The following is a 27,967-nucleotide window of genomic DNA, read 5'->3' on the forward strand; positions in this document are numbered from 1 at the left end:
TCCAGCATTGTGTGTTACTCTGGATTTACAGCATCTGCAAAATCTCTCATTCTGATGATATACTGTATATCACCATTTGTCATCATTGCTGAGGATAAATTCTTAACACAAGAACAGCAATAGTTCAAGGTTAATTAGGAATGGATATTAAACACAATACCACAATAAGAACACATTTGTTTGGCTAATAGACCCATTTTTTATTGATCTAGCTTCAAAAGATCAATTTACCAAAGATGTACAGCTTTGAGAAAATGATTCTAATTCCTATGTGTGAAAGCGTACCTCCTAATTCCCTTCCAAAGAGTCGCTCTAATGTTGCTCTTTGCACCTCTGCTGGAGGAACTGTGGCAACTTCATCAAAAAGCCCGCAGCAGAATGGGCAAACTCATGTTGGTCTTGACAGTAATGCTCACAGCTAGTTTTGATCTATCAAGTCCTTTGATCATCATGGACCTTCAACTTACTATTTATGGGAGATTTTTGTATGCAAATTAACTACACTTGAACACACTGCAGCAGAAACCACATACTTTATACTTTATTGTCACCAAACAATTGATACTAGAACGTACAATCATCATAGCGATATTTGATTCTGCGCTTCCCGCTCCCTGGATTACAAATCGATAGTAAATATTAAAAATTTAAATTATAGATCATAAATAGAAAATAGAAAAATGGGAAGTAAGGTAGTGCAAAAAAACGAGATACAGGTCCGGATATTTGGAGGGTACAGCCCAGATCCGGGTCAGGATCCGTTCAGCAGTCTTAACACAGTTGGAAAGAAGCTGTTCCTAAATCTGGCCATACGAGTCTTCAAGCTCCTGAGCCTTCTTCCGGAGGGAAGAGGGACGAAAAGTGTGTTGGCTGGGTGGGTCGTGTCCTTGATTATCCTGGCAGCACTGCTCCAACAGTGTGCAGTATAAAGTGAGTCCAAGGACGGAAGATTGGTTTGTGTGATGTGTTCACGATCTTCTGCAGCTTCTTTTGGTCTTGGACAGGACAACTTCCATACCAGGTTGTGATGCACCCTAGAAGAATGCTTTCCATGGTGCATCTATAAAAATTAGTGAGGGTTTTAGGGGACAGGCCAAATATCTTCCCAAACATCTCCCAAATGTCATGAATGTTTTGAGACATCCTGCAGTTGGGGAAAATGCAGGGCAATTAATTAATGCTTTAGTCAAAAAAAATTATGTATGCAAGACACTGCATCTTAAATTGTTCACTAAAATTGCTGTTGTGTGTGGCCTGCAACTGCATTGAATGTGTTAATGAATAAAAACACAAAGAGCAACTGTAAGCCATTCTGGCCCTCAAGGACACCCATAACTGAAGATCACAGCTTATCTACCATGTTCCTGCTCTAGTCCCACATCTCTCAAATTCATTCATTTCCAGAAATCTATCAATGACTAAGCCTTCACTCCTCAGGCATTGACTCAGCATTCCTGTTGGACTGGGGTTTAGAATTGTCATTTTCTTTGTAGTTTAACTTTCCTATGCTTGTTTGTATTTTAATATAATCGTCTGTGTGTTTGATTATTCAGTGAAATGTTGGGTAATTGCAATTCAGTTGCCTATTTTTCTGGAAATTTCTTGGCTTCAGTGGTGGATGTCACAATACTTGAATTGGTTAATCGTTAACTGTGCTGTAATTGTTATATGGTTTTCTCGGGTTATCTCATTAGCTAACTGTTATCTCAGATCTGCTATGAGAGAACCATGATTATTTTTTTGTTACCTTTATTTCTCTTGCCACAATTCTTTTTCACTTTTGTAACTCTTAATTAAACAACTGTAAGCTATTCAGGACATGAACATAGACCATGTAATAAGATCAGGATCAAGTTCTCCAATTCCTCTACTCGCCTTTGATTCACATTCTTTTTCACATTTTCCCAACAACACTCATCAACCTCAGCCTTGACTGGTCCACTTTACTCCCTGGCATCACAATAGTTTCTAGAGAAAGCGTGCCTCATTTCCACTGCACTGTGACAAACAGAACCAAGCTATAGGAACACAGCCCTCAGCCCATGATGTCTGCACCAATGGTATCAAATTAAACTAATCCCTTCTGTCTGCACATGATCCACTTCTCTGTTCTCTGCGTATTCATGTGACTAAAGGTGTTCCTAACGTAGTTCACCAGTGGTCACACCCATGGTGTCATGCAGCACTGAAACAGGCCCTTCAGCCCATCTTATTCATACTTACTTACACACACCCTATTTAGGAGTCTGTCTGCAGCTTTCTATCCCTTGACAATTTAATTATTTGTCTCAAATCTACCTTGGTTAATGGTAGGGGTCCTTGTCATAAAAAAAGGTTGAGAACCTATTCTAGATGCTTCTTAAATGTGCCCACTTCTTCTGAATTACCCCACCAGAGAAACTCTTTTCACCTGCTGAATATATACATTTTAAGCATAATCCTCATTTAGGAAATGGAGATCAGATTAATTTCCATGGGACTAAATTAAATCACTCTTCCAAGTAGTTCAAAGAACTCTGCCTTGTTGTTTACTGTCAGATTGTATGATCACAACCTGCTCTCACACAAGATTTTCCAAAGATACTTCCTGTCATGTGTCGATGATAATTCATCTGATTCTGATATCCGTAGCTCTTCATACACCCCACCAGAAGAGACATTTCAGGCAGAGATAAATCAGACATCACTGAGTGGTAGGTGCAGATTCATGTTGATCTATCGAAACACAGTGAAGTGCGTCATTTACACTAACAACCAACCCACCCAAGGATGATCTGGGGCAGCCAGGGTCACCACACATTCTGGTGCCAACATAACACGTCCACAATGTTCAACAGGTGACGCGGGTGAAATTTGCTATGGGTACATTTAGCACCAAGGTCAGGAAGTGATTTGTAGAACTAGTAATAATGACAGGGAAATGTACTTCAGGATAGGAAACTGAGAGGCACAAGTTATTTATACAGCCAGCCAATGGTTGGGGGCAGGGAGAATGTCTACATGAATAATGTAAGACAGCCCAAACAGCATGCTTGTCCCATTTCTTGGACCTGTTAAACCACTCCAAGTGTGTCATTAATGACGGAGACATATCTAAAATGGCAATTGACTAAGTGGAGAAGTGGCCTCCACAACTTCACGTCTGTCTCTGGAATAGCAAAGACTCTCTTAACCAATATCCAGATGTCGTTTTAAACTTCCTTACTATGTAGATTTTCTTAAAATACACAAATCAACAGGAAGTCAAAGTCATTGACTTTCCAAGTGTTAACAGCTCTCAGCATTCTCTACATATCGCTGAGCTATTTGGAAAAGGATACGTGGTCGCCCACTTAGCACTAAAGTGAAAAGGAACTGCTTCATCCAGAGAGCAGGCAGACCCAAGGCAATTCTCTAGTTTTTGGTATCACAGACCTAATTCAATGATGTGATTGCTAGGATTTGGTCACCTGGGAAATCAATAGAGATGGAGATCTGGCAGGAAAGTGAAGATTAGCCATTATCTTATTGAAGGTGGAGTAGGCTTGTGTGACTAAATGGACTTGCTCCATAATTACTGGGTCTGAATGATGGAAAACCCCACCCAACACAACTATGGAGTACCTGCACTAGAAGGACTGCAGCAGTTCAAGGAGGCAGCTCACCACCCCACTGGGAGAGAGTAGGGATGGATAATAATTTTTGACATTGCCTCCATAGAGTACTACAGCATAGAGACATGCCCTCTGGCTAGTCTGTACCAAATTATTAACTTGCTTAGTGCTTTCAACCTGCAGCTGGATCATAACCCCCTTTTTATATATATATATAAAAAGGATACTCCTTCTTGGGAGATCAGCCAAGACTTTGGGAAAAAGAAGGCAGAATTACATAACTGTCAACTAAACTGGCTGGAGTTGAGAAGAATGGGGGCAGGGAGGATGTTGAGAATCTTACTGAAACCTACTGAATATTGAAAGGCCTAGACAGAGAGGGCATGGAGAGAGTGTCTCCTATAGTGGGGGAGCCTAGGACCAGAGGGCACAGCCTCAGGATAGAGGGATGTCTATTTATAACAGGTAAGGAGGAAAAAGGATTGAGTGTTTCATCCAGAGATGAGGTGAAATTTTTTTAGCCAGAAGGTGGTGAATCTGTGGAATCCATTGCCACAGATGTCTGTGGGAGTCAAGTCATTGGGTACATTTAAAGTGGAGGTTGATAGGTTCTTGATTAATCAGATGTCAAAGGTTACAGAGAGAAGGCAGGAGAATAGGGTTGAGAGGGATAATAAATCAGCTATGATCAAACAGGCCACAGACTCAACAGGCTGAATGGCCTATTTCTGCTCCTATGCCTTATGGTGTGACATCAAAAATATCATTGAACACCCCTTATTACTAGGATGAACGCCCAGTCTTTTACCAGGGTTGGGGAATCAAGAACAAGATGACTTAGATTTAGGGGTTCCCAACCTTTTTGGCACCATGGACCCTTACTATTAATCTAAGGATCCGTGGACTCCAGGTTGGAAACTCCTGTTTTAGACAGAAAAGTTTCTCACCCTTCACCCTATACACGTTCATCAAGTCAGGTCACCCTCGGCATCATCTGTTCCAAGAAAAACATACCCACTCTATCCAGTCCTCATCTCAGGTTTAGTTTATGCCATCTCTCTCTCTCTAACGTTGGGGATTCTGGAAACAAGCTGGAAAATCTCAGCTGCAGTACTTTTGAGGCCAATCCATGCCAGTGTGTCGTGACCCAGTCGGTATACTGCACTCCAAAGGTCTAATCATGGCTTTGTCCAGCTGAGACAAAACTTGGCAACTTCACAAAATTACAATGTTTTAGGACAGGTTCATGGATATGAAAGGTTCCCACCCTGGGGTCCACGGGCCCCTTATTTAATGGTATTGGTCCATGGCATAAAAAAGGTTGAGAGGGATTTGGGCCAAATGGAGGACTATGGGGCAGGAAAGGGTTAGATTTATTTTAGGGTAGGTTAAAAGGTTTGCACAACATCGTGGGCTGAAGGGCCTGTACTGTTCTATAACATTCTATGTTCTAAATAGGACTAGCTCAGTGAGTTAGCTTGGCTGGCATGAATGAGTCAGGCCAGCCAGCCTGTTTCTTTGCTGTATAACTAAGCACATCTACCAAATATACAATTCAAAACAATCTTACTGAATATGCAAAACCTTCTGTTAAAACTTACACACTTGTCTGTTTTTGAGGTAGAAACTACAATGAAAGTTATGCTGTTCCTCTCCACAGTCTCCTGACAGATTTCAATGGAGTTTTATATATAAAGAGTCTACAAAACCTTAATGGGCTAAAATGTTTCCATTTCCATACAATGTTGGCCTTAATTTCAGGAGGATTAGAATGCTAAGGTGTTTTAAGGCACTGATCAGACCACATTTGGAGTACAGTGTGCAGTTTTGGGCCCCTTATCCAAGAAAGGATGTGCTGGCATTGGAGGGGCCCAGAGGTTTACAAGAATTTTGCTGGGAATGAAGGGTTAATATATGGGGAGCATTTGATGGCTTGGGATGTATTTACTGGAGTTTATAAGAATGGGGGGGGGGGATTCTCATTGAAACCCAATGAATATTGAAAGGCCTAGATAGAGTGGATGTTGAGCGCATATTCCTAATAGTGGGAGAGTCCAGGACCAGATCAAAAGGATATCCATTTAGAACAGAGATGAGCAAGAATTTCCTTAGCTAGAGGGTGATGAATGTTGGAATTCATTGTCACAGACAGCTGTGGAGACCAAGTCATTAAGTATGTTTAAAGTAGAGGCTGAAAGTTCTTGATTAATAAGGGTGTTATAAGTTGTGGAGAGAAGGCAGGATAATGCAGTTGAGAGGGATAATAAATCAGCCATGATCAAATGGCAGAGCAGAGCAGACCTGGAGGGCTGAATGGTTTAATTCTGTCTCTATATCCTATAGTTTCACCAAAAACACTGGCAAATATTGCAATGAGCACTGTCAAAACAGGTTTACACTATTTACCAGAGTTTGTGATGTGAAACCTGTTAATTTGCTGGGTGACATCCAATTGACAAGATCCTTGGAACTCACTTGGAGCCAATTTTACTCAATTAAGAAGGTGCTAATGCCAGATAAATTTCAACCTATTGACACCAAAGTGATTAAGGGCTTTAGATTGGGTGCTGCCAGTTTAATTGGAGAGGCAGGATACTTCTAGCAGGAAAGGTGGCCATTTGGCTCAATGTCCACAGCACGAAGTACGTACAATCCAGCTCATTACACTCTGGCACCCTCTTCTCCAGAGCCCTGCAAATGTTCTTTGTTTTCTGTTGAATACCACTACAGTACAGGACATCCCTCTATTATACACTTGGCAGTGTGTTTCTGTCCCTAACATCAAAACTCTCATACAGTTATCCACAGCCACATCTTTGGCCAAACACTTGTATTCCATCTAATAATTATTGTCCACATGATGTTTAATATCTGTATCAGATCCCTTCTCAACCTCCCGTGCACCAAGGAGCAAAACCTGCCCTCTTCAATCTTTCTGAATAACTAAATTCCTTGATCCGTGGAAACATTCCAGAAAATCTCTGTACCCCATGGAATTTCTTCTCAGTGTACTTCAACTGTGGTGCCCAGAGCTGTATACAACAACTTAGTTGTCACAAAAACCAGAGTTCTTTTTAATTAAATGTTTATCATGTCTTCACGCAACACACATCAAAGTTGCTGGTGAACGCAGCAGGCCAAGCAGCATCTATAGGAAGAGGCGCAGTCGACGTTTCAGGCCGAGACCCTTCGTCAGGACTAACTGAAGGAAGAGTGAGTAAGGGATTTGAAAGCTGGAGGGGGAGGGGGAGATGCAAAATGATAGGAGAAGACAGGAGGGGGAGGGATAGAGCCGAGAGCTGGACAGGTGGTAGGCAAAAGGGGATACAAGAGGATCATGGGACAGGAGGTCCGGGAAGAAAGACAGGGGGGGGAGGGGGTGACCCAGAGGATGGGCAAGAGGTATATTCAGAGGGACAGAGGGAGAAAAAGGAGAGTGAGAGAAAGAATGTGTGCATAAAAATGAGTCACAGCTGGGGTACGAGGGGGAGGTGGGGCCTAGCGGAAGTTAGAGAAGTCAATGTTCATGCCATCAGGTTGGAGGCTACCCAGACGGAATATAAGGTGTTGTTCCTCCAACCTGAGCGTGGCTTCATCTTTACAGTAGAGGAGGCCGTGGATAGACATGTCAGAGTGGGAATGGGATGTGGAATTAAAATGTGTGGCCACTGGGAGATCCTGCTTTCTCTGGCGGACAGAGCGTAGATGTTCAGCAAAGCGGTCTCCCAGTCTGCGTCGGGTCTCACCAATATATAAAAGGCCACATCGGGAGCACCGGACGCAGTACATCACCCCAGTCATGTCTTCACTGCTCTTTTGATAATTTTTTGTGAAGTGTCAATAAGTTCTTCAGTCTATAAGAAATATCCTCTCAAAGTCCACTCAATTGAGACATTGATTCTACTGCATTTCTTGGTTCTACTGTGAATGCCTGCAAGCAAATGAATCTCAGGTTAGTATGTGGTGACATAGGATAATAAATTTATTTTGAACTTTGAGGGAATTGTAGTTGATGTGGTGTATACAGAACTCCAAAAGTACCACATAAAAAGGCAGTGATTATACTTTAGACATTAGAAAATTTTATTTGGGAAGGCAAGAGACGTCAGTTTCAGTACCCTCGATGTCATGATGGCACCGCTGACTTGGAACTGACACATTGACTCCATTAGCAGGAGTCTTGGCCATTTCAGCTCAATTACAGTGGAAATCGTCATCAACATCAAGACCCAATTCATTTATGGCTCTTGTACCTCCAATTTTAATCAGTCTATTTTCAACTGCCATGACCTTAAAGCTTACTTTTGGTGATGCTTCTTAAAACCAAGCTTTACTGATATTTCTTCTTGTATCCAGGTACCAAAATTTGTTCAATAATCACTGCTCTAAAGCACAAGATATTATACTTCATTTTATAAATCCAGGGTTTGAACTATTAAGCTTGCTGTACAAGAGAAATTCACATATGTACACCCTGTCTGAATGCCCTGTCAACCTCCTCCACCAACTCACACTCTCATCCTGCACTGATCACTTTTCATCTTTTACCGCTGCTGTTTCATACGTTTAAATGACAGTTCATTTTATTATAATAGTCAGTAACATTATATTGTCTTATATAAACATGCACCTCAACCTGTCAATCTTCAGGCCATGACACTCAGGGATTGTGCTAACAATACTTTGCCACTGCATGTGCTGTATTTTGCACCCTGGCCCCAGAGAAACAGTTTCATTTCGCTATATACATGTGTACGATGCATGTATGGTTGAATGACAATTAACTTGATTTTTAAGTGTTCGCATTGACTCCTCCATCTGGTTTACACACAGAACATAGAATAGTACAGCACAGTACAGGCCCACATTGTTGTGCCAACCCTCAAACCCTGCCTCCCATATAAACCCCCACCTTAAATTCCTCCATATAGCTGTCTAGTAGTCTCTTAAATTTCACTAGTGTATCTGCCTCCACCACTGACTCAGGCAGTGCATTCCACGCACCAACCACTCTCTGAGTAAAAAAACCTTCCTCTAATATCCCCCTTGAACTTCCCACCACTTGCCTTAAAGCCATGTCCTCTTGTATTGAGCAGTGGTGCCCTGGGAAAGAGGCGCTGGCTATCCACTCTATCTATTCCTCTTAATATCTTGTACACCTCTATCATGTCTCCTCTCATCCTCCTTCTCTCCAAAGAGTAAAGCCCTAGCTCCCTTAATCTCTGATCATAATGCATACTCTCTAAACCAGGCAGCATCCTGGTAAATCTCCTCTGTACCCTTTCCAATGCTTCCACATCCTTCCTATAGTGAGGCGACCAGAACTAGACACAGTACTCCCAAGTGTGGCCTAACCAGAGTTTTATAGAGCTGCATCATTACATCGCAACTCTTAAACTCTATCCCTCGACTTCTGAAAGCTAACACCCCATAAGCTTTCTTAACTACCCTATCTACCTGTGAGGCAACTTTCAGGGATCTGTGGACATGTACCCCCAGATCCCTCTGCTCCTCCACACTACCAAGTATCCTGCCATTTACTTTGTACTCTGCCTTCGAGTTTGTCCTTCCAAAGTGTACCATCTCACATTTCTCTGGGTTGAACTCCATCTGCCACTTCTCAGACCACTTCTGCATCCTATCAATGTCTCTCTGCAATCTTTGACAATCCTCTACACTATCTACAACACCACCAACCTTTGTGTCATCTGCAAACTTGCCAACCCACCCCTCTACCCCCACATCCAGGTCGTTAATAAAATCATATACAATCACTGATCTGCAGTCATCCAAGTCAGTTACAGAAATAACACTGGAGTAAAAATTCACTGTTCATTTCCTTTAATTCATCTTGTTTGTGCAGTTCTGTTTCTGTATGAGACAATCAGTTTTCAATCAATTCTAACAGACTTCCTCTGATACCACAGGCTCTTGGTTTATGCCCCAGTCTCTTAAGCAATGCCTTGACAAATAGCCGTTTGGAAACTCAAATATGCTACATCTACAGGTTACCCTCTGTCAACTCTCATTATCACACCCGCAGAATTCAAGCAACTTTGACAACATGATTTCTCTTTCATGAAAAGATGTTGGCAAGATTTAATTGTCTCCATCCCCAGTGGTCAAAATTCTCACATCCTATAGTCCAGTCATTCAATGTCGTAACTGAACCACTTTTACTTATCACCGTATCATAAGGCTTCACAAATACATGGTTGCATGAAAGACCTTTTAAAAGATTAGATAGGCAATTAATATGCAGACTTTCTGTGGGTACTTATAATAGTCAAAAGGGTTCAAAGTATATATTTAAAGATAGCCCTGCTCAGAAATCTAAGCTCCAGGTAGCACATGTTGTTTCTGGTCTAAAACTAGGCACAATTCCATACTTGGAAAGCAAGATACAATAAGCACTGTTCTGTTCCAGCCTTGTCCCTCAAAAAAGCCAATAAAGGCTTCAACAATTATCATGCACATCTCAGACACAGCATAATGCCTTACAGCTTTAGAAAATCAGTAGCCCATGAGAAAAACAATGAATAGATGAAACATTTACTTCTTTAATTTTATGTTGTTAAGTGAACTGAGATGGCCAAGGTTGATGGATTTTGTGCACGTGGGCAGGATAGATTATGGGGTGACTGACCACACTTTTATTAAGACCATAAGACATAGGAGCAGTATGAAACCATTTATTTTAGCCTGATGACTAATTTATTTCCTTCACCTGTCCCATCCCATTTTCCCACCTTCTCCCCATAACCTTTAACACCCTTACTATTCAAGAATCTATTGACCTATGTTTGAAAAGAGGGTTACATTAAATGAAAAAGTCATAAACACCCTCCACTTTAATGAAGTAAAATATCCCACAGAAACATTGAAAAAAAGTCCAGTTTGGTATTAGAGATAACTTCATGGAATATTCCAGAAGGAAGCAAAGTAAGGGGAATTCCAGAGGGTCAGACATTGACAGCCAAAGGCAAGCTATCATTTAATTAAAACCAAGATTCGATTAGAATGAGATTACATTTTGAAAACATTCTTAAATGCAATTTTTCATTTGGATTAGCCATGCAAAAGCAGCAATGGACAGCAATCTAATGAAATTTAATTTTAGGATTAATGCAGCCTTTGTCTGGAGATGCTTGAGCCAACATTGTAGTTTTAAGTGCAGTTAAGAAACTCAATTTGCAACACGAGAATGGCTAGAATGGAACTGCGAAGACGCAGTAGAGGGGTATTCAATGGGGGTGAACAGGAAAGAAGTACTTCCCTCAGGAGAGTGATCAATTAAGTGGATGAAGTAACGGGAATTTTATTTGGTCATCAGATAATAGAAAGCTGATTGCTTGGGAAGGAATTACATACATGTCTCTGCACTTGTGGTGATGACAAATCTAACAAGGTGACAAACTAAGCATTAGACTCAATAGCACCCTTTGGACATCATGGACCCAAGGACTCCCTCGGTGATGTGCATGCTTAATGAATCATCAATATAGTTAAGTACTGATCTAAAGGATTATGCTGTTGAAATGGAAGTAGGTTACACTGATTTTCAAATTTACCACACCATGCATGGTAAAGGAATGCTGTACAACTCCAGCATGGTTTTGGTAAATTGTTGGCAATATATCAGGGCAACAGGATAATGCAATTAGGAGTATCATAAACATTGTGCATAAATTTAAACTTTTCCTGTACTTCTGTTGTCCAACAAGCCATGCTGGTTCTAATATACTGTATTAACTAACCCACGAAATATAAATCATCAAAATGTGACCCCAGTTTACAGATCACATTATCTGGTTATGAGGTAGATGCTTTTTTTTGGGATATTAGGAAGGAATTCACCATTGAAATAAATCTTCAGTATACAAAAGCCAGTGATCATTGACAATTTACATAATGTAGATTCTATCAGCAAACAGAATAATGCATGATCAGATATGACAGCATTACAATGGACCTGTTGGCTCATTACACCTGCAATTTCATTTAAAGAGCCAGGCAACTTATCCCTCTCCATACTCGCACCTTGTAGCTTTTTATCTCTCCCATTTAATTATTTACCCAATGCACTTGGAGTCCATTTGGCTAATGGAAATATGACAAATAATCACGTCAATTGAAATAAAAATCTTATTGTAATTCACGTTCCAAAGGCAATACCTTGAAATAAATGAATTTTTATAGCATTGAGGCCTTTCAGCCTATTGCATTTAAGTCTAAAGCAGGGGTTCCCAACTCTTCTTTAAAAAAATGCCATGGGCCCCCACCATTAACCAATGCGTCCATGGATCCCAGTTTGGAAAGCTCTAGTCTCGAGCTTTTTGGTCTGGTCTGGTCCTGCTTCACAGCTCTGTCAGCAGTACAAGTAATCATGAAGGTACTTTTTAGATGGGATGGGAGTTTTTTTTCCTTCCACCATTCTCTCATATCTGGTGAAAAAACCCTCACTCTTCCACCAATGGCATTAAATCAATTCCATAAAAAATAGAATGAAGCTAGATCTAGGCCTTTTTTAAGCAAGTTGGTTAAATCTACCCCTAACCTCTATTGTTCCAAAGGGGGAAAACCCACCTAGCTAATTGCACAACTAAAATTCCTTGATCCTAAATAATAATCAAGCAATCTCAATATTATTATGGCATTGTATCATTAATGGAGTGTGGTGATCAGAACTGTTCATAGTACTCCAGCTCAGACCAACTCGTATATCTTGGATCTTAAAAAGACAGATCTAGCGTGCGCTTCTTGGCCAAGAATTAGAACAGATAAGCAGGGAAGGCATGTGTTCCAAGTCCTTACCCATTTTAACTACATGCCCAATTTCAGATATTTTCGAACATGCAGCCAACAGGCCCTTTCCTCTGAATTTCTCAATCTCCTATCATTTACCAGTTTTTTCATTATCTAACTTCATTTAAGTTGAGAGGGGCAAAGTTTAAGGCTGTCCTGATGAAGGATCTCAATCCAAAATGCAAGCTGTTTATTCCTCTCCATTGGAAGCTACCTGACCAGCTGAGTTCCTCCAGCATTTTGTGTGCATTGATGTTGGTACTGTTGTCAAGGTGTTTACCCTCTCTGTGTGAGTCCAGTGTCCAGACTTGGATGTATTAGAGCAGAAAAAGACTAACCAGTAATTTCATTAAGCCCTTCATAAATATTTCCTTTGTATTTGTATTAATATGATTATTTCCTAATTGATCGGGGCATCAAAGGATATGGCGAGAAGGCAGATGTATGGGGTTGAATGGGATCTGGGACCAGCCATGTTGGAATGGCAGAGCAGACTCGATGGGCTGAATGGCCTAATTCTGCTCCTATATCTTATGGTCTTACAAAGCCAAGACCCCTTTTTTTCCATTAAATTCTCACCTTGCCACTAAAGCTTTTAGTAGGTTTAAGTCCAGATCTGCTCCAGAATATCCTTTAAAAACGCATATTGACTTTTATTCCCCCAATCTCTAACTTCAAATTGCTTATTAAATGTCTGCCTGTGTCCACCGATTTCACATTCTACATATTCAACCTTAGAACCATAGAAACTACAGCACAGAAACAGGCCCTTTGGCCCTTCTTGGCTGTGCCGAACCATTTTCTGCCTAGTCCCACTGACCTGCACACGGACCATATCACTCCATACACCTCCCATCCATGTATCTGTCCAATTTATTCTTAAATGTTAAAAAAGAACCCGCATTTACCACCTCGTCTGGCAGCTCATTCCATACTCCCACCACTGTCTGTGTGAAGAAGCCCCCCCGCTAATGTTCCCTTGAAACTTTTTCCCCCCTCACCCTTAACCCATGTCTTCTGGTTTTTTTCTCCCCTTGCCTCAGTGGAAAAAGCCTGCATGCATTCACTCTATCTATACCCATCATAATTTTATATACCTCTATCAAATCTCCCCTCATTCTTCTACGCTCCAGGGAATAAAGTCTTAACCTATTCAACCTTTCTCTGTAACTGAGTTTCTCAAGTCCTGGCAACATCCTTGTAAACCTTCTCTGCACTCTTTCAACCTTATTTATATCCTTCCTGTAATTTGGTGACCAAAACTGAACACAATACTCCAGATTCGGCCTCACGAATGCCTTATACAACCTCATCATAACATTCCAGTTCTTATACTCAATACTTCGATTAATAAAGGCCAATGTACCAAAAGTTCTCTTTACGACCCTATCTACCTGTGACGACACTTTTAGGGAATTTTGTATCTGTATTCCCAGATCCCTCTGTTCCACTGCACTCCTCAGTGCCTTACCATTAACCCTGTATGTTCTACGTTGGTTTGTCCTTCCAACGTGCAATACCTCACACTTGTCAGTATTAAACTCCATCTGCCATTTTTCAGCCCATTTTTCCAGCTGGTCCAAGTCCCTCTGCAGGCTCTGAAAACCTTCCTCACTGTCTACTACACCTCCAATCTTTGTATCATCAGCAAACTTGCTGATCCAATTTACCACATTATCATCCAGATCATTGATATAGATGACAAATAACAATGGACCCAGCACTGATCCCTGTGGCACACCACTAGTCACAGGCCTCCACTCAGAGAAGCAATTCTCTACCACCACTCTCTGGCTTCTTCCATCGAGCCAATGTCTAATCCAATTTACCACCTCTCCATGTATACCTAGCGAGTGAATTTTCCTAACTAACCTCCCATGCGGGACCTTGTCAAAGGCCTTACTGAAGTCCATGTAGACAATATCCACCGCCTTCCCTTCATCCACTTTCCTGGTAACCTCCTCGAAAAACTCCAGCAGATTGGTCAAACATGACCTACCACGCACAAAGCCATGTTGACTCTCCCTAATAAGCCCCTGTCTATCCAAATGATTGTAGATTCTGTCTCTTAGTACTCCCTCCAATAACTTACCTACTACTGACGTTGAACTCACCGGCCTATAATTTCCCGGATTACTTTTCGATCCTTTTTTAAACAACGGATCAACATGAGCCACTCTCCAATCCTCCGGCACTTCACCCGTAGACAGCGACATTTTAAATATTTCTGCCAGGGCCCCCGCAATTTCAACACTAGTCTCCTTCAAGGTCCGAGGGAACACTCTGTCAGGTCCCAGGGATTTATCCACTTTAATTTTCCTCAAGACAGCAAGCACCTCCTCCTTTTCAATCTGTACAGTTTCCATGGTCTCACTACTTGATTCCCTCAATTCCATAGATTTCATGCCAGCTTCCTTAGTAAATACAGACGCAAAAAACCTATTTAAGATCTCCCCCATTTCCTTTGGTTCCACACAGAGCCGACCACTCTGATCTTCAAGAGGACCAATTTTATCCCTTACAATCCTTTTGCTCTTAATATACTTGTAAAAGCTCTTTGGATTATCCTTCACTTTGACTGCCAAGGCAACCTCATGTCTTCTTTTTGCCCTCCTGATTTCTTTCTTAAGTATTTTCCTGCACTTCTTATACTCCTCAAGCACCTGATTTACTCCCTGTTTCCTATACATTTCATACAACTCCCTCTTCTTCTTTATCAGAGTTGCAATATCCCTTGAGAACCAAGGTTCCTTATTCCTATTCACTTTGCCTTTAATCCTGACAGGAACATACAAACTCTGCACTCTCAAAATTTCCCCTTTGAAGGCTTCCCACCTACCAATCACATCTTTGCCAGAGAACAACCTGTCCCAATCCACGCTTTTTAGATCCTTTCTTATTTCTTCAAATTTGGCCTTCTTCCAGTTCAGAACCTCAACCCTAGGGTCAGATCTATCCTTGTCCATGATCAAATTGAAACTAATGGTGTTATGATCACTGGAACCAAAGTGCTTCCCTACACAGACTTCTGTCACTTGCCCTAATTCGTTACCTAACAGGAGATCCAATATTGCATCCCCTCTAGTTGGTCCCTCTATATATTGATTTAGAAAACTTTCCTGAACACATTTCACAAACTCTAAACCATCTAGACCCCTAACAGTATGGGAGTCCCAATCAATGTATGGAAAATTAAAATCCCCTACCACCACAACTTTATGTTTCCTGCAGTTGCCTGCTATCTCTCTGCAGATTTGCTCTTCCAAGTCTCGTTGACTATTGGGTGGTCTGTAATACAATCCCACTTATGTGGCCATACCTTTCCTGTTTCTCAGCTCCACCCATAAGGACTCAGTAGACAAGCCCTCTAATCTGTCCTGCCTGAGCACTGCTGTAATATTTTCCCTAACAAGCAATGCTACTCCCCCACCTTTCATTCCTTTGCCTCGATCACACCTGAAACATCGGAACCCTGGAATATTAAGCTGCCAGTCCTGCCTCTCCTGTAGCCAAGTTTCACTAATTGCTACAACATCATAATTCTACGTGTCAATCCACGCCCTCAACTCATCCGCCTTCCCCGCAATACTCCTAGCATTGAAATATATACACCTCAGAAGATTTTTACCACCACTCACAACCTTTCTATCAGCGGATTTGCTTAAACTTTCAACATCATTTATTTTCACCCCAGCCACACTGTCAGCTCTGGCACTCTGGCTCCCATCCCCCTGCAAATCCTCAGCACCTTCTTTACTCTTCACACTTTTTAAAGTTCACCAAGGTCAAGCTTCAAAATTACAGCACAACCACAGGCTATTAATACCGAAAACCGTGGTCTGAACACCAATTCCAGGGAAATACCAATACTGAAAACCGTGGTCTGAACACCAATTCCAGGGAAATACCAATACTGAAAACCGTGGTCTGAACACCAATTCCAGGGAAATACCAATGTACTTCAAAATACTGCCTTCGCTCTGGGAATAACAATCCCACCTCTACCTATTTATTTTAGCTAATTCTGTATTTGTGCCCATGGTCATAAGTGATAGCAACACACATCAAAGTTGCTGGTTGGAAGAGGTACAGTCGACGTTTCAGGCCCAGACCCTCCGTCAGGACTAACTGAAGGACTGAACTAAAAATCTCTTACTAACTCTTCCTTCAGTTAGCCCTGACGAAGGGTCTGGGCCTGAAACGTCGACTGTACCTCTTCCTAGAGATGCTGCCCGGCCTGCTGCGTTTGATGTGTGTTGCTTGAATGTCCAGCCTCTTCAGAATTCCTGTTGTTTGCGTTATAAGTGATAAGCAGGTTAGGGTCCAGATAAGAGGCAGTCAATTTGTGTATTGGGTTACTGACCTCCGCCCTTAATCCTGCAATACATGAGAATGTAGTTCATGCTCCATGCGAACTATCCAGATGGAGACGAGAGCTGCCAATTTCTCTTCTGCGGCTGAGCAACCCGTCAGGAGTGGTGGTATAAACAGATAAATTAGGAACATTTAAGTGACTCTTACATAAACACATGGATGATAGAAACATGGAGGACTATGTCGAAGGGAAGGTTATTTGATCTTAGAGCAGATTAAAGGGTCCGCACAAAATGGTGTGCCCCGAAGGGTGGTACTGTTCTAGGTAATGCTACAGTACCTCATGGCTTCTACTGGTCTTTCGGAAAAATGAAATTGCTTCTCTGAGAACGGGGAGCCCTCGCAGGGGTTCCCCACCTGGCGTCCACGGACCTCTCGGTTAATGGTAGGAGTCCATGGCATACAAAAGACTGGGTGTCCGCAGTAATCAACCTTATTCTTGAACAGCAGGGAGGGTTACCTACAGATACACTTAGAACATTTGTAAGCAACTTTCAAAATGATCAGAGATTTATGGTGATGAGATTCAAATGTTAACTCTCTAAATGACATTCTAATTTGCTACGACATTGGATGTGGGATTATGTTTCTATCTTGTGTTTTAGTAGACATAACATGCAATCTTTGTTGTCTTTCCGTTACCTGATCATGGGAATTCAGACGCAGCTTTTTTTTTAAAAAAAAGCTGTTTGTATCTTGGTGCTGCTTCTGATGATAGTATAATTTGAGGTTGTTTCTTCGCCCTGCCTGTCCATTTATTTTCAATTTAAAGTACTACTGCACATAAAGTCTTCCGTACAGATGTAGCTTACGCAACGGGTATCTTCTCTCTACAGACGCTGTCCGACACCAGTATTTACAGGTCGTTTTAGATTTTCAACGACGTTGACTAAAAAGTTACACCTAAACTAAGATGTGTATAGTGTCAAAGAACACCGTCCTTGCCCAAAAATACAAGCATACTGATAGATTTTACCTTGGAATCCTCATGGTATATTAAGCACGAAACAGAATTGGACAGAGGGACAGCAAGCAGGGCCGTTTAGTCACTGTGATCGACAGCTGAATACGCTGGGTCTATTTATGTAGCTTCCCTGAAGAAAGCAAAGACGCCGAAACACGTTTTCAAACAATGCTGTCACAACGGGTTGATGATACTGCCATGTTGTAATAAGTGATTCGATCAGTGAAAAGTAAACCTCAAGCCAGTGCACTGCTGCTCAGCACCCTAACGCTGGCACTTTCCCCTTTAAAATTCAAATTTTAAACGGCGCACCTTTTTCTCAAATGACCGCCAACGGCACTAACCGTTCAATTTAATGCAAACCACAACACCTCACTTCTGACTGCTCGACACCTCCATTTACCGACATATTGAACTGGTTAGCAGTGCGAAATGGCTGCCGTATACTTATACCATAACCCCCATCGGTTCATGATTACCACACATACGAGACAATCCATCGGACAATGGACCGTTTTAATATTAACTCTTGCTCGTGAATAGGGCCGGGATGGGACAAGATCAATTATGTCAATAGTAATCCGAATTGGAGAATTCCCAGTAAATTACTGAGCTATTTAATCAAAAATCAACAGATTGCGCTCATTGATAATTAGATGGAAAGTCGTAGGATAAATGGCTCTTCGGGCTCAATACCTCACCAGTAACGTCAAAGACGATTGAGGCTTGGGAATCCCATGTAGCAGAACGTAAACGCTGAAGTTAATTTTGATAGAAACTGAGTAGATTAAACGTGATGAATATTCGGGGGCAGAAAGTTATAGCACTTGAACAGGAGGGAGAAGAGTTTGAAGGCTGGGGTCAGTCGAGACAGAGGATGGGAGCTTTACTTCGTAATTGTTTCTGTCACAGACCAGCACAAAATTTGAACAGAACAGTGTGTACGTCTGATGAAACCCCAGCCAGCGATATAGTTCACCTGCAGGAAAAGACCTGGTTGCCTATTCAGAAATGTGGAAGTTGCAATTGAATGATTTCTGTCCAATTATTATAATTTATTAGATTGTGGTGTGTATGTATAGCACTGAGGGAAATATATTCACGCTTCTGTAGATATTCTGTCGGCGGCAGCGGTGGAGGCAGAAACGATAGGGTCTTTTAGGAGACTCCGGGATGGCTACATGGAGCTTACGAAAAATAGAGGGCTATGGGTAAAGCCTAGGTAGTTCTAAGCTTTGTGGGCCGAAAGGCCTGTATTGTGCTGTTGATTTTCTGTTTCTATTAAATAAGTGTAGTTAGGACATTTGGGATCCCTGGTTTCTACAGTTTGGTATTTGATAATTTAGTTACATCACCCAATTTGGTCAGCTTCAAACAGGCCTTGCCAAGATTCAAACAAATTTAATTTGACAGACCAATTTAGCAAATTGGAGACAACTGGCTCAATTATAAGCAGATGATGGGCAAGGGTTTTTTTTGTGATCAGAAGCCAGCACAAGGCTGATCTGTGAAGCCAATACAAATTCTTGGGAGCTGTAATTAGCAGATCACATGGAGAGAGATGTTTTGGATACTGAGGTAATTTTCAGCTAAAAAATTCAGTAGGTAAAATGGGCAATGAATGGAATTTTAATCCTGAAACACATTACGCAATGCCAGAATGCATACAATGAATGGTGGGGTCAAAGGAAGTAGAGGTACACTAAGGTGTCTTTGTTCAACTTCAAGGATCCCTGAAAGGGGTTAAGACATACCAAATACAAGCCACAGCCCTTACACAATTGAGTTCTGGTTGTAATATAGAGAATGAATGTGATTACATCAGTGAGGGTGCTGAGAACATAGAATAAGCCTTCAGCCCACAATGTTGTGCTGATCTTTTAACCCACTCTAAGATCAATCTTACTGTTCCTATATAACCTTCCATTTTTCTTTCATCTATGTGGTCATCTAAGAGTTTAAATATCCCTCTATGTATCTGCTTTTACCACTACTCCTGGAAGGTAATTCCATACACCCACCACTGTGTAAAGAACTTAACTCTGACATTGCCCCTACAGTTTCCTCCAATCACCTTAAAAGTATGCCCTCCCCCCCACATTAGCTATTTCCACCCTGGGGGAAGTCTCTTAACAACTTGTACCCCACTATCAAGACATCTCTCATCCTCCTTCACTCTAAAGGGAAACTCACAAGCTGGGGGTTTGTTTATTTGAGGCAAAGGCCTGGGGGTCCTGAATGAAATAGTGGATTCCAGTTAATTGGGACAGCTGTTTATTTGGGCCAACTCTTAAAAGAACAAAAACGAATATAGAAAATATTTGGGAATCCCTGTGTTTATTTGGGACATGCTGCTTAATGGGGGCAAGAGATTTTGCCAGTTTCTAACTAGCACCAGTCACATGCATTAGTGTGGCTGTTAAGACACTAGAATGAAGAGTTTTTAAAATAGTGTCAGTTATGTGTTTGTGTTCAAAACAAAAAAAAATTGTCCCAGATAGTTGGTGAGAAATGAGCAGTAAGACAATTCCGATACACACAAAATAACTGCGCATTGCGTTTTCAAGCATTCAGGCTTGGAGATACCAGAAACGGTCGGGAGTGAAAATGAAACAATTTCACTACTTCCAGTTAGAAACTACAAAGAATGTGAAGGTATCAATAATTATCTTGAATGTTACAATAAAAATAAAGATTTGGAGCATGCAATCATTGTGTGATGGCAGGCCACCATCTACACTAGGTGCTTGTGCTGATTGTGTTCATTTACAGTCAATCTAAAGAATACGGCAGATGAATTTCTCTGTCAATAACTACTAAGAACCAAACCATTTTTATAGTGCTATAGTAGTATCGATAGTGTTCTAATTTGTTATTCAGTTAAACAAGTTTGCATTTTTTAGAACTGCTGAAAACTGCTTCCATGAAACTTTGGCTAATTGAGGTAGCTGCTTAATTGGAACAAATGTACTGGTTCTGATGTGTACCAATTAACCGGAATCCACTGTACACAAAAACGTGGGATATAGATGGTGAGAAACTTTTCCTTCTAAGTCTACAATGCAAGTACAATGGTGGGAGATTTGGAGGGATTTAATGAAGAAATATTTCACTAGGTGGGGGTTGAAATCTAACCCATTAATTGAAGGGTTGTAGGACTTTTTTCACCATAGGTTTTTTAAAATGTATTTAGATGAGCACTTGCATGCATGAAAAGCTACAGGTAGAGTACAGGGCACCGGGGTTACTGCAGATGGGTCCTTGATGATTGGGTTGTATAACTAATAATGGCAGAAGACTGTATACCACACCTTGCAAATGATGCACCAGCCAGATATATAGATCCTCCAGTTCTCCCAAATAGGATTTGTTCAGCTGTACTTCAGTTCTTTGTCGGTTCAAATGCGTAGTTCAAAGGTTATAGTATGCATTAAAACATTCGATTTTATGGGATAATTGCTATAGGAAATAATACTGGAATCAAAGAGCAAAACCGTTGTCAATTGCAAATGCATTACTTCACCAGCACACCAGGATCTGCAGTAACCATGCCTCACATCCAAAGGCTGTACAGTGGAAACGCCAGTATATTGTGCGATTTCAGTCACTCAAGTTCCCAACAAAAGTTATCTGAGAATTTTGCAACGAAACCAGTCAAAATGATCAAGAATGTTATTGGACAAAAAACATCCAAATTACTTACTAATGTCCTGCACGGTAAGAGGGAACTGTAATCCCCAGTTTATAGCCTTCACTCTTTTACACTACATGGTTGTCTTACTTTAGCTGAAGCCATATACAGGTGTAATGTTTGATATGTATGGTGCAAACTTCCACTGTTCAGTGGCAAAGCTGCTTACAATTTCATTTGTATTCTGAATTAAAAAAAAACTTCTGTCCAAGATACAAGTGAATGTCAAACCTATTGAATGCATTCAACTCCTCAAACATCCATCAACCTACCTTGCCCAGCTTTCTCATCAGCACAATGTCTTTGTAAGTCTGATTACTGACGATACACAGTAATCAAAACGCAGGAATTTCACATGGCAGCCAATTCTAAGCCAAAGATTACAAATTTCAGAGCCTCGAAGGCAGAGCTGGCATCAACTCATAGTAGCACATAAAAAGAGAACGATTTGCATAGTCAGATTACTCCTCAGTAAACTTCCTTCATACAAATATCAAGTTTTACACTTGATTAATTGGGTACATTCCTGCTGATCCGATGGCTCCGCACGTGTCACTGTGATATTGATAATTCAATGGCTCATCAGCTCATACTTGTACTGAACAAAAGTCAATACAAAGCAGTTCACCAATCAATACTATAATCAAATAGTACTAGTGTTGCAAAGTATTCTGGTGAGTTTCATTCACAAGATTACCAAAGCAGTTTTTATCTACACTGTTTGAACACATTGAGAAATACCATGGCTTTATTTAATCATATTCCATCTTTGCACATTTGAGACAAACAATTAGCAATACCAGCCAGCACTGGATTATTAAAGAAAATCAACTTTTACAGGATAATACCTTGAAATGGTAACCTTTCTGTGCTAGGTTGGATACACAGAACAAGCTCAAGAAATAGACAAGTGTATCTGGAATTATCTAAAACCAATGCTTAAAACCAATACCCATTCTGCTGATGATCAAATTCAGCAAGTTTGCCAGTATACAAGCAATGTATTTTTGAGAGAGGCACTCTATGTATTCCACATAAACACAAAGGGCTGTTGACAAGTGAATGACCATGTAAAAAGGTTTGCAATGAATCCAGACTATCTGGTGCACAAAATGCCTTTTAATTCAGAGAGAAAACAATCGGGAACTGCATAATGTTGAGTGGTAGCACACCAGAGTCTTTCCAGCAATGTCAATGAGCAGGCAAAGTAAATCAGACACAAGCAATTTAAACACATGTAATTACAAGTTACTCTCATTTTATATATGCATTTTAAGGATCATACAACAGTAGCAAACAAAATGCCAATTTTAGGTGAATATGTACAACTTTGTTGAGAATTGAAAATTGAGATACCATACAAGAACAAGCCAGACAAAAAAAAATTCACTCATTCTATTTTGACAACAAGAAATTCTGCCTATTGCATATCCTCTATAAAAGTAGTCAGTATTCCTCAGAATTAATCAAATCTAGTCTAGCCATCAGAGGATCTTCTCTTGATATCACATCAACAAAAGGATAAGTGTTAAATTTGCTCCTTCAGCAGAATTGAGAGGATTGTAAGGCTGAAAAGAAGCTGGTGAGGAGAGGCAAGAAACTCTCCTAGACCATCAGCAGGGACTTTAAACAAAACATTGGATTGAGTGTGGAGAGTTTCACTGTTGATTCTTTCAACCCAACGATGGACAGCAATAAAAATCTTCACCTGGATTATCACTGTCATTGGTGATCATACGAGAAGAAACTCAAAACATTACCTCATTATTTTAGATTCATATTAAGCTCAGATGATCAATGGGACGTTAGGTGAGTAATAGTCCTCCCATACTTGTGATCAATATTGGACAACTTCATTCTCAACACGCCATCACACTAAAATATCTGTAACTATTTCACACAAAATATAATAATCAAAAAGGCAGCCAACAAATATGCCATTTGCATGGCGGTTCATAAAATAAAAGCAACACAGAGCTTTACATCTAAACCTAAAAGGAGTTGTTTCGTTTATTTATCACGGAATGCATTTTATTGACAGAAAGCTGCAAAAGATAAAGGTGTATGTACAACTTATTCTTTTACATCATGGTTAAATTCAAAACTTTGCCTACTGATCTCACCAAATAGATGTAAATGTTAAATTCATCAGTCTGCAAATTACAAAGTTAATTTTTAAATGCAACTTTGCCAATACAAAGCTTAATATGTTGCATCTGCAGATATCCAGATTACACAAAGAACGCAGTTCTTACAATAGTTCTTACACGTAGTTTTAGGAACTTTTTACATCAGTCCACTGAGCAGACCTAGGGTTTATATTTCTTGAGTTGTCTTGGAGATTGATCAGCAGAAGATTTCAGCAGCTTTACCATTAGCTACTACTGCCAATTAGAATCCTGTTAGATCTGTGCTCTTTAAAGAGACCAATGGGTTCCAAATTCCAGACCACTAACCCACCCTTTAAAATAAACTGGTACACTACACAGAGAGTGAAACCTTGAAACAAAGTTAGAAGGATACAAAATCCCAAAATGTATTGGGACCTGTTACAAATGCTCAGTGGACCAATTAAGTCCTTTCTCTCTTCTCCCCCCCCCCCGCCAACCCCAACTGTATAGTGTAGTGTTGCACAGATTTTCAGATTCTCCCTTCAACATCATTTGCAAAAAACATTAAATTCAAACAAGTAATACGCATTGTTTTATTGTCTTTAAAAACGGCATCACTCTTACTGATTCATTTTGTATCTTTTACAAAAAGCTTACGATATCATACAGTAAAATTGAGTTATGGGTCATTAACAAGACTGTACAGCATTTCCTAGTACAGGGCACTGTGTCTACCCAGCACATCCGCTAACAAATACATTTCCAATGCTAGGTACACTAAATTTCTACTAGCACCCCACACTGGTATGAACATCACCTACTTTTTCAGTGCCAAAGGGGAATAAATTTGCAGCAGAACTTTAAAACGTGTTTTACAACAATGCATCGGATCTTTGGGTTAGTTAATTTGAAAAGAAATACTAAAACTATTTTAATAGAACTATTAATGCAGATTACCACTGTGGTCAACATTGTATGGTACTGGTAGGCAGTAGTCAAAGTATTCCTCATGTGAGCAGTGTGGGTACTAGCAGAACAGTTAGGTAACTAGCACATCAGTAAATTCTATAAACGATTATGTCCAGCCAAGGATCACACAATAGCATGTTTCTTTTGAACACAAGTCAAACAACTTAACCTGCAGTTTGCTCTGCATGTACAGAGATGAGAGAGATTGGTTTTGCTCAAACTCAAAAGATTTAAAAAAATAAACATACCATGCCCAGAACAAGAGGGTCAACATGCACATTAAGAACTGAATTTTCAACTGATTTGTACCCTAATTCCTACTATTTCACTGCATCTATTGGCAGCTGACAATAACACCCCAAGTGCACAAATACTATAATTTACATCACTTCGGAAAAAAAACTGCCCAACTTAGGACTAGCTCTGTGTATCAGTTCCAAGTAGAAGATAGATATTTGTATTTGATGTGGTATCAGAGCTTTGTTCCATTCAGGGTGCTGAAACTTTAAAATAATTGCATTGTAACAAATGAGTATTAGCATCTAGTATGCATCTGTGTTTGCCTATAGTATGAGTAAGCTACAGTTCCATAAATCTATAGAAAGCATCCACTTCTGCTAGGTCTACACTATCAGTGGTGTGTACTTAAAATTTCCACTCGACACCTAATTTTTCATTGGATTCAAAATAATCTGGGTCATAAAGTCAGCTGCAAACACTTTCAAAGTATACCTCATCAGGCAGAAGTTCAGACAAGCTCACTATTAAAGGGCTATGCCAGGGGCAAGCTTCTCAGCAACAGTGTGATTAAAATTCAGGGTTATCCTAAGACTAGTTTAACCTTCCGTGAGCCCATTGGTCTATCACTGAGATCAACAACTGCTGACATTGCTTCATCACAGGACTCAAAAGCAACCATTGCTTCACCTGTAGGCATGCCTTGTTCATTGAACTGCAGGCACACAGAGTCTGGAATAACACGGTAGCCATAGAAGAAATCCACTATTTCATCCACAGACACTTTAAAGGGCAAATTCTGAACTTTAACAACTGTTGGACTATTGGTGCTTAAGGGACCACTTCCAAATGTCGGCTCAACCCCTGGCGTAGGAAAATTACTTGTACTGCTGCCTCCAAATGTAGTTCCCCCCACTGGACCATCACCAGTACTTCCACTCACCCCAGATGCAGGAACTGATCCAGGACCAAATAGGGTGCTTGATCCACTAAATGAACTCACAGGGTTGAATGGTGGTGCAGGGCCATTAAGATTAGCTGAACTACCACTAGGAGAAAACATTTTCTCTCCCCCAACACTTGGGAGGAAAGGAGTATCAAGACTCCCTTGGCTTGTACCCTTCTGACCTTTGGTTTGAAATGGTGGATTTGTCTCCATTTCTTGCTTTTGCTCAAGAGTGATTAGTTGGAGAAATGCATTGCGTCCATTTAGTTTCTTGCGATGCAGTCGTTCAGCTTTCTGTGCTTCTTCCTCATTTAAGAAATGCACAAGTGCTTGCCCCAGTCCTTGACCATTACAATCAACAAGAATCTGGACACCATTTTCTGCAAGTCCAATACCCTCCAGAAACTGAAACATGTCACCTTTGGTTACATTATATGGTATATTCCATATGTGGCCATATACTTTTGGTGAACCACATGCTTCCTCTGATTTCACTGTTACTTCTCTCTTTTGCTCACTCTGCACAAAACTGTGTGTTCTTTTTGAAATAATTTCCAGCTTTTCTAACATTGCCTTTTTGGTAATAGGGTGCACCTGGATGAAACGATTACCCATGTACTGCTTATGACGACACAATGCTGCTTGATAATCAGTGGGATTTTTAAACTCCACAAACCCTTCACCAGTTGCTCTTCCATTAGGTCCATAAGCTATGTAGATGCTATCCTCTATGACCTCCAGCTTATTGAAGAATTCCATGATGTGCTTGTTCTCAGCTTCATATGGTAAACCTTTTAAATAGACACAGTATTCCTTCTCATGAGGAGAACGTGACCGGGATCGCTCACGTCGGCTTGGAGATTCAGACCGCGATGTGTGAAATGGTGGCAGGTTTTGTCCATAAAGCCCTAGGCTTGGTGGAGGGCCCATGCTTTTGGGTACATTGAAGCCAGCAGTAGCATTCAACCATTGTCTCTCTGTTGCAGGGAAGACATTGGCAAATCGCTGACCCATCATCATTTTTCCGTGTCGTTTCAGAGCTTCAAAAGTGTCCGAGGGGCCATAAAATTTCACCATTGCATCTCTGTTATTGCGTCCTAAATGGTCTTTCATCATGTGCACTGCATCAATTCGAAGTCCATGAAAAAAATCTCTCACATCCGATTCCATTGTAGTGAATGGCATTCCATTGACATGGACATACAAGTCATCTGGATTGATGGGTGGTGGTCCTTTACTCAACGAACTATGGGAGTTCAAGGGGTGAAGGGGGTTCAAGGAACCCAAAGGACCCATATACATGGAACCTATGCTACTACTGATGCCCAGAGCAGACCCAGAGCCATTCATTCCACTGGGCCCAGAGCTTCCTAAAGGGAGAGTGCTACCTGCATTCATAGGCATAGGTGGCAAGCTTGGTATAGGGGGTATAGGTGGCATGGGGGGGATAGGAGCAAGAGGTGCTATGGGAGGAAGGGGAGGCACTGGTGGCAGTGTTGGCAAAATACCAATTGGAGGAATTGAAGGCATAGGTGGTAGTGATGGCATTGTAGGTAAAGGAGGAAGTGGTGGCAGAGGGGGTACAGAGTTCATAGTATTCAACGGTGGCATACTGCTCGTCATGGTTGATCCCATAGTAAACCCAGGGCTACTGAAAGTGGGATTGAGACTTGAGGGTGTACTTCCAACACTGGCAGCAGAAAATGTCGGCACATTCTTACTGCTCAAGCCCTCATGTAATGAGGAAGTGGTGGTAACCATGGTGGGAGTGTTTAGATTAGCCATAGTTGTAGGCAAATTACCCCTTCCACTCAGACTAGTATTACTAGGTGGCCCTGGCCGGCTGGAGCCCACTGAGGGCATATCCACATTACCAGTTTCAAAACGCCTACGACTGAGCTCAATCATATTTTGCATTTCAGTTTTACTACTCAGTAGAAGTGACACTTTGGATCCTTTAATTGTGCCCCCACCACGCATCATACCAAGCCGCGCATCTTCATCTGTGGAGAAAACGATGAAAGCCTCACCAAGTTCACCACCTACAATATGTACGCCACCATCAGGAATGGTTAATCCAGAGAAGAAATGGCGGATATCCATTGTCCCCGCCACAATGGGGAGACCCTGCAAGCGGATGACCACGGCCATGCTGAACTCAATCAACAACAAACACCTGCAGACGAAAAAGGCACGAACTACATCAGACTTGTTAGAACAAAACCAGCCTAACTAGAATGTAAAGCATACAAAAGGCCATCACAGTAAAACCATCAA

General features: G+C 41.0%; 1 protein-coding gene across 7 annotated transcripts in view; it reads right to left on the minus strand.

Moving 5' to 3' along the window:
• Positions 1 to 27,967, minus strand: part of LOC134342632 (copine-3-like) — an 82,401-nt gene that overhangs the window by 41,300 nt on the left and 13,134 nt on the right. For 2 of the 7 annotated variants that reach the window (XM_063040985.1, XM_063040986.1), the window contains one exon: positions 21,632 to 27,866. The exons of 4 other annotated variants lie outside the window; for them this stretch is intronic. In XM_063040985.1, coding sequence (XP_062897055.1) covers positions 25,328 to 27,841 — 2,514 coding nt within the window. In that variant the 5' untranslated portion in view covers positions 27,842 to 27,866 and the 3' untranslated portion in view covers positions 21,632 to 25,327. Of the gene's footprint in view, positions 1 to 21,631; positions 27,867 to 27,967 lie in introns of those variants that run through there. One more of the 7 variants, XM_063040991.1, reaches the window with a different exon arrangement.

This window comes from Mobula hypostoma, chromosome 2, assembly GCF_963921235.1.
Source record: "Mobula hypostoma chromosome 2, sMobHyp1.1, whole genome shotgun sequence".
Classification (NCBI taxonomy): domain Eukaryota; kingdom Metazoa; phylum Chordata; class Chondrichthyes; order Myliobatiformes; family Myliobatidae; genus Mobula; species Mobula hypostoma.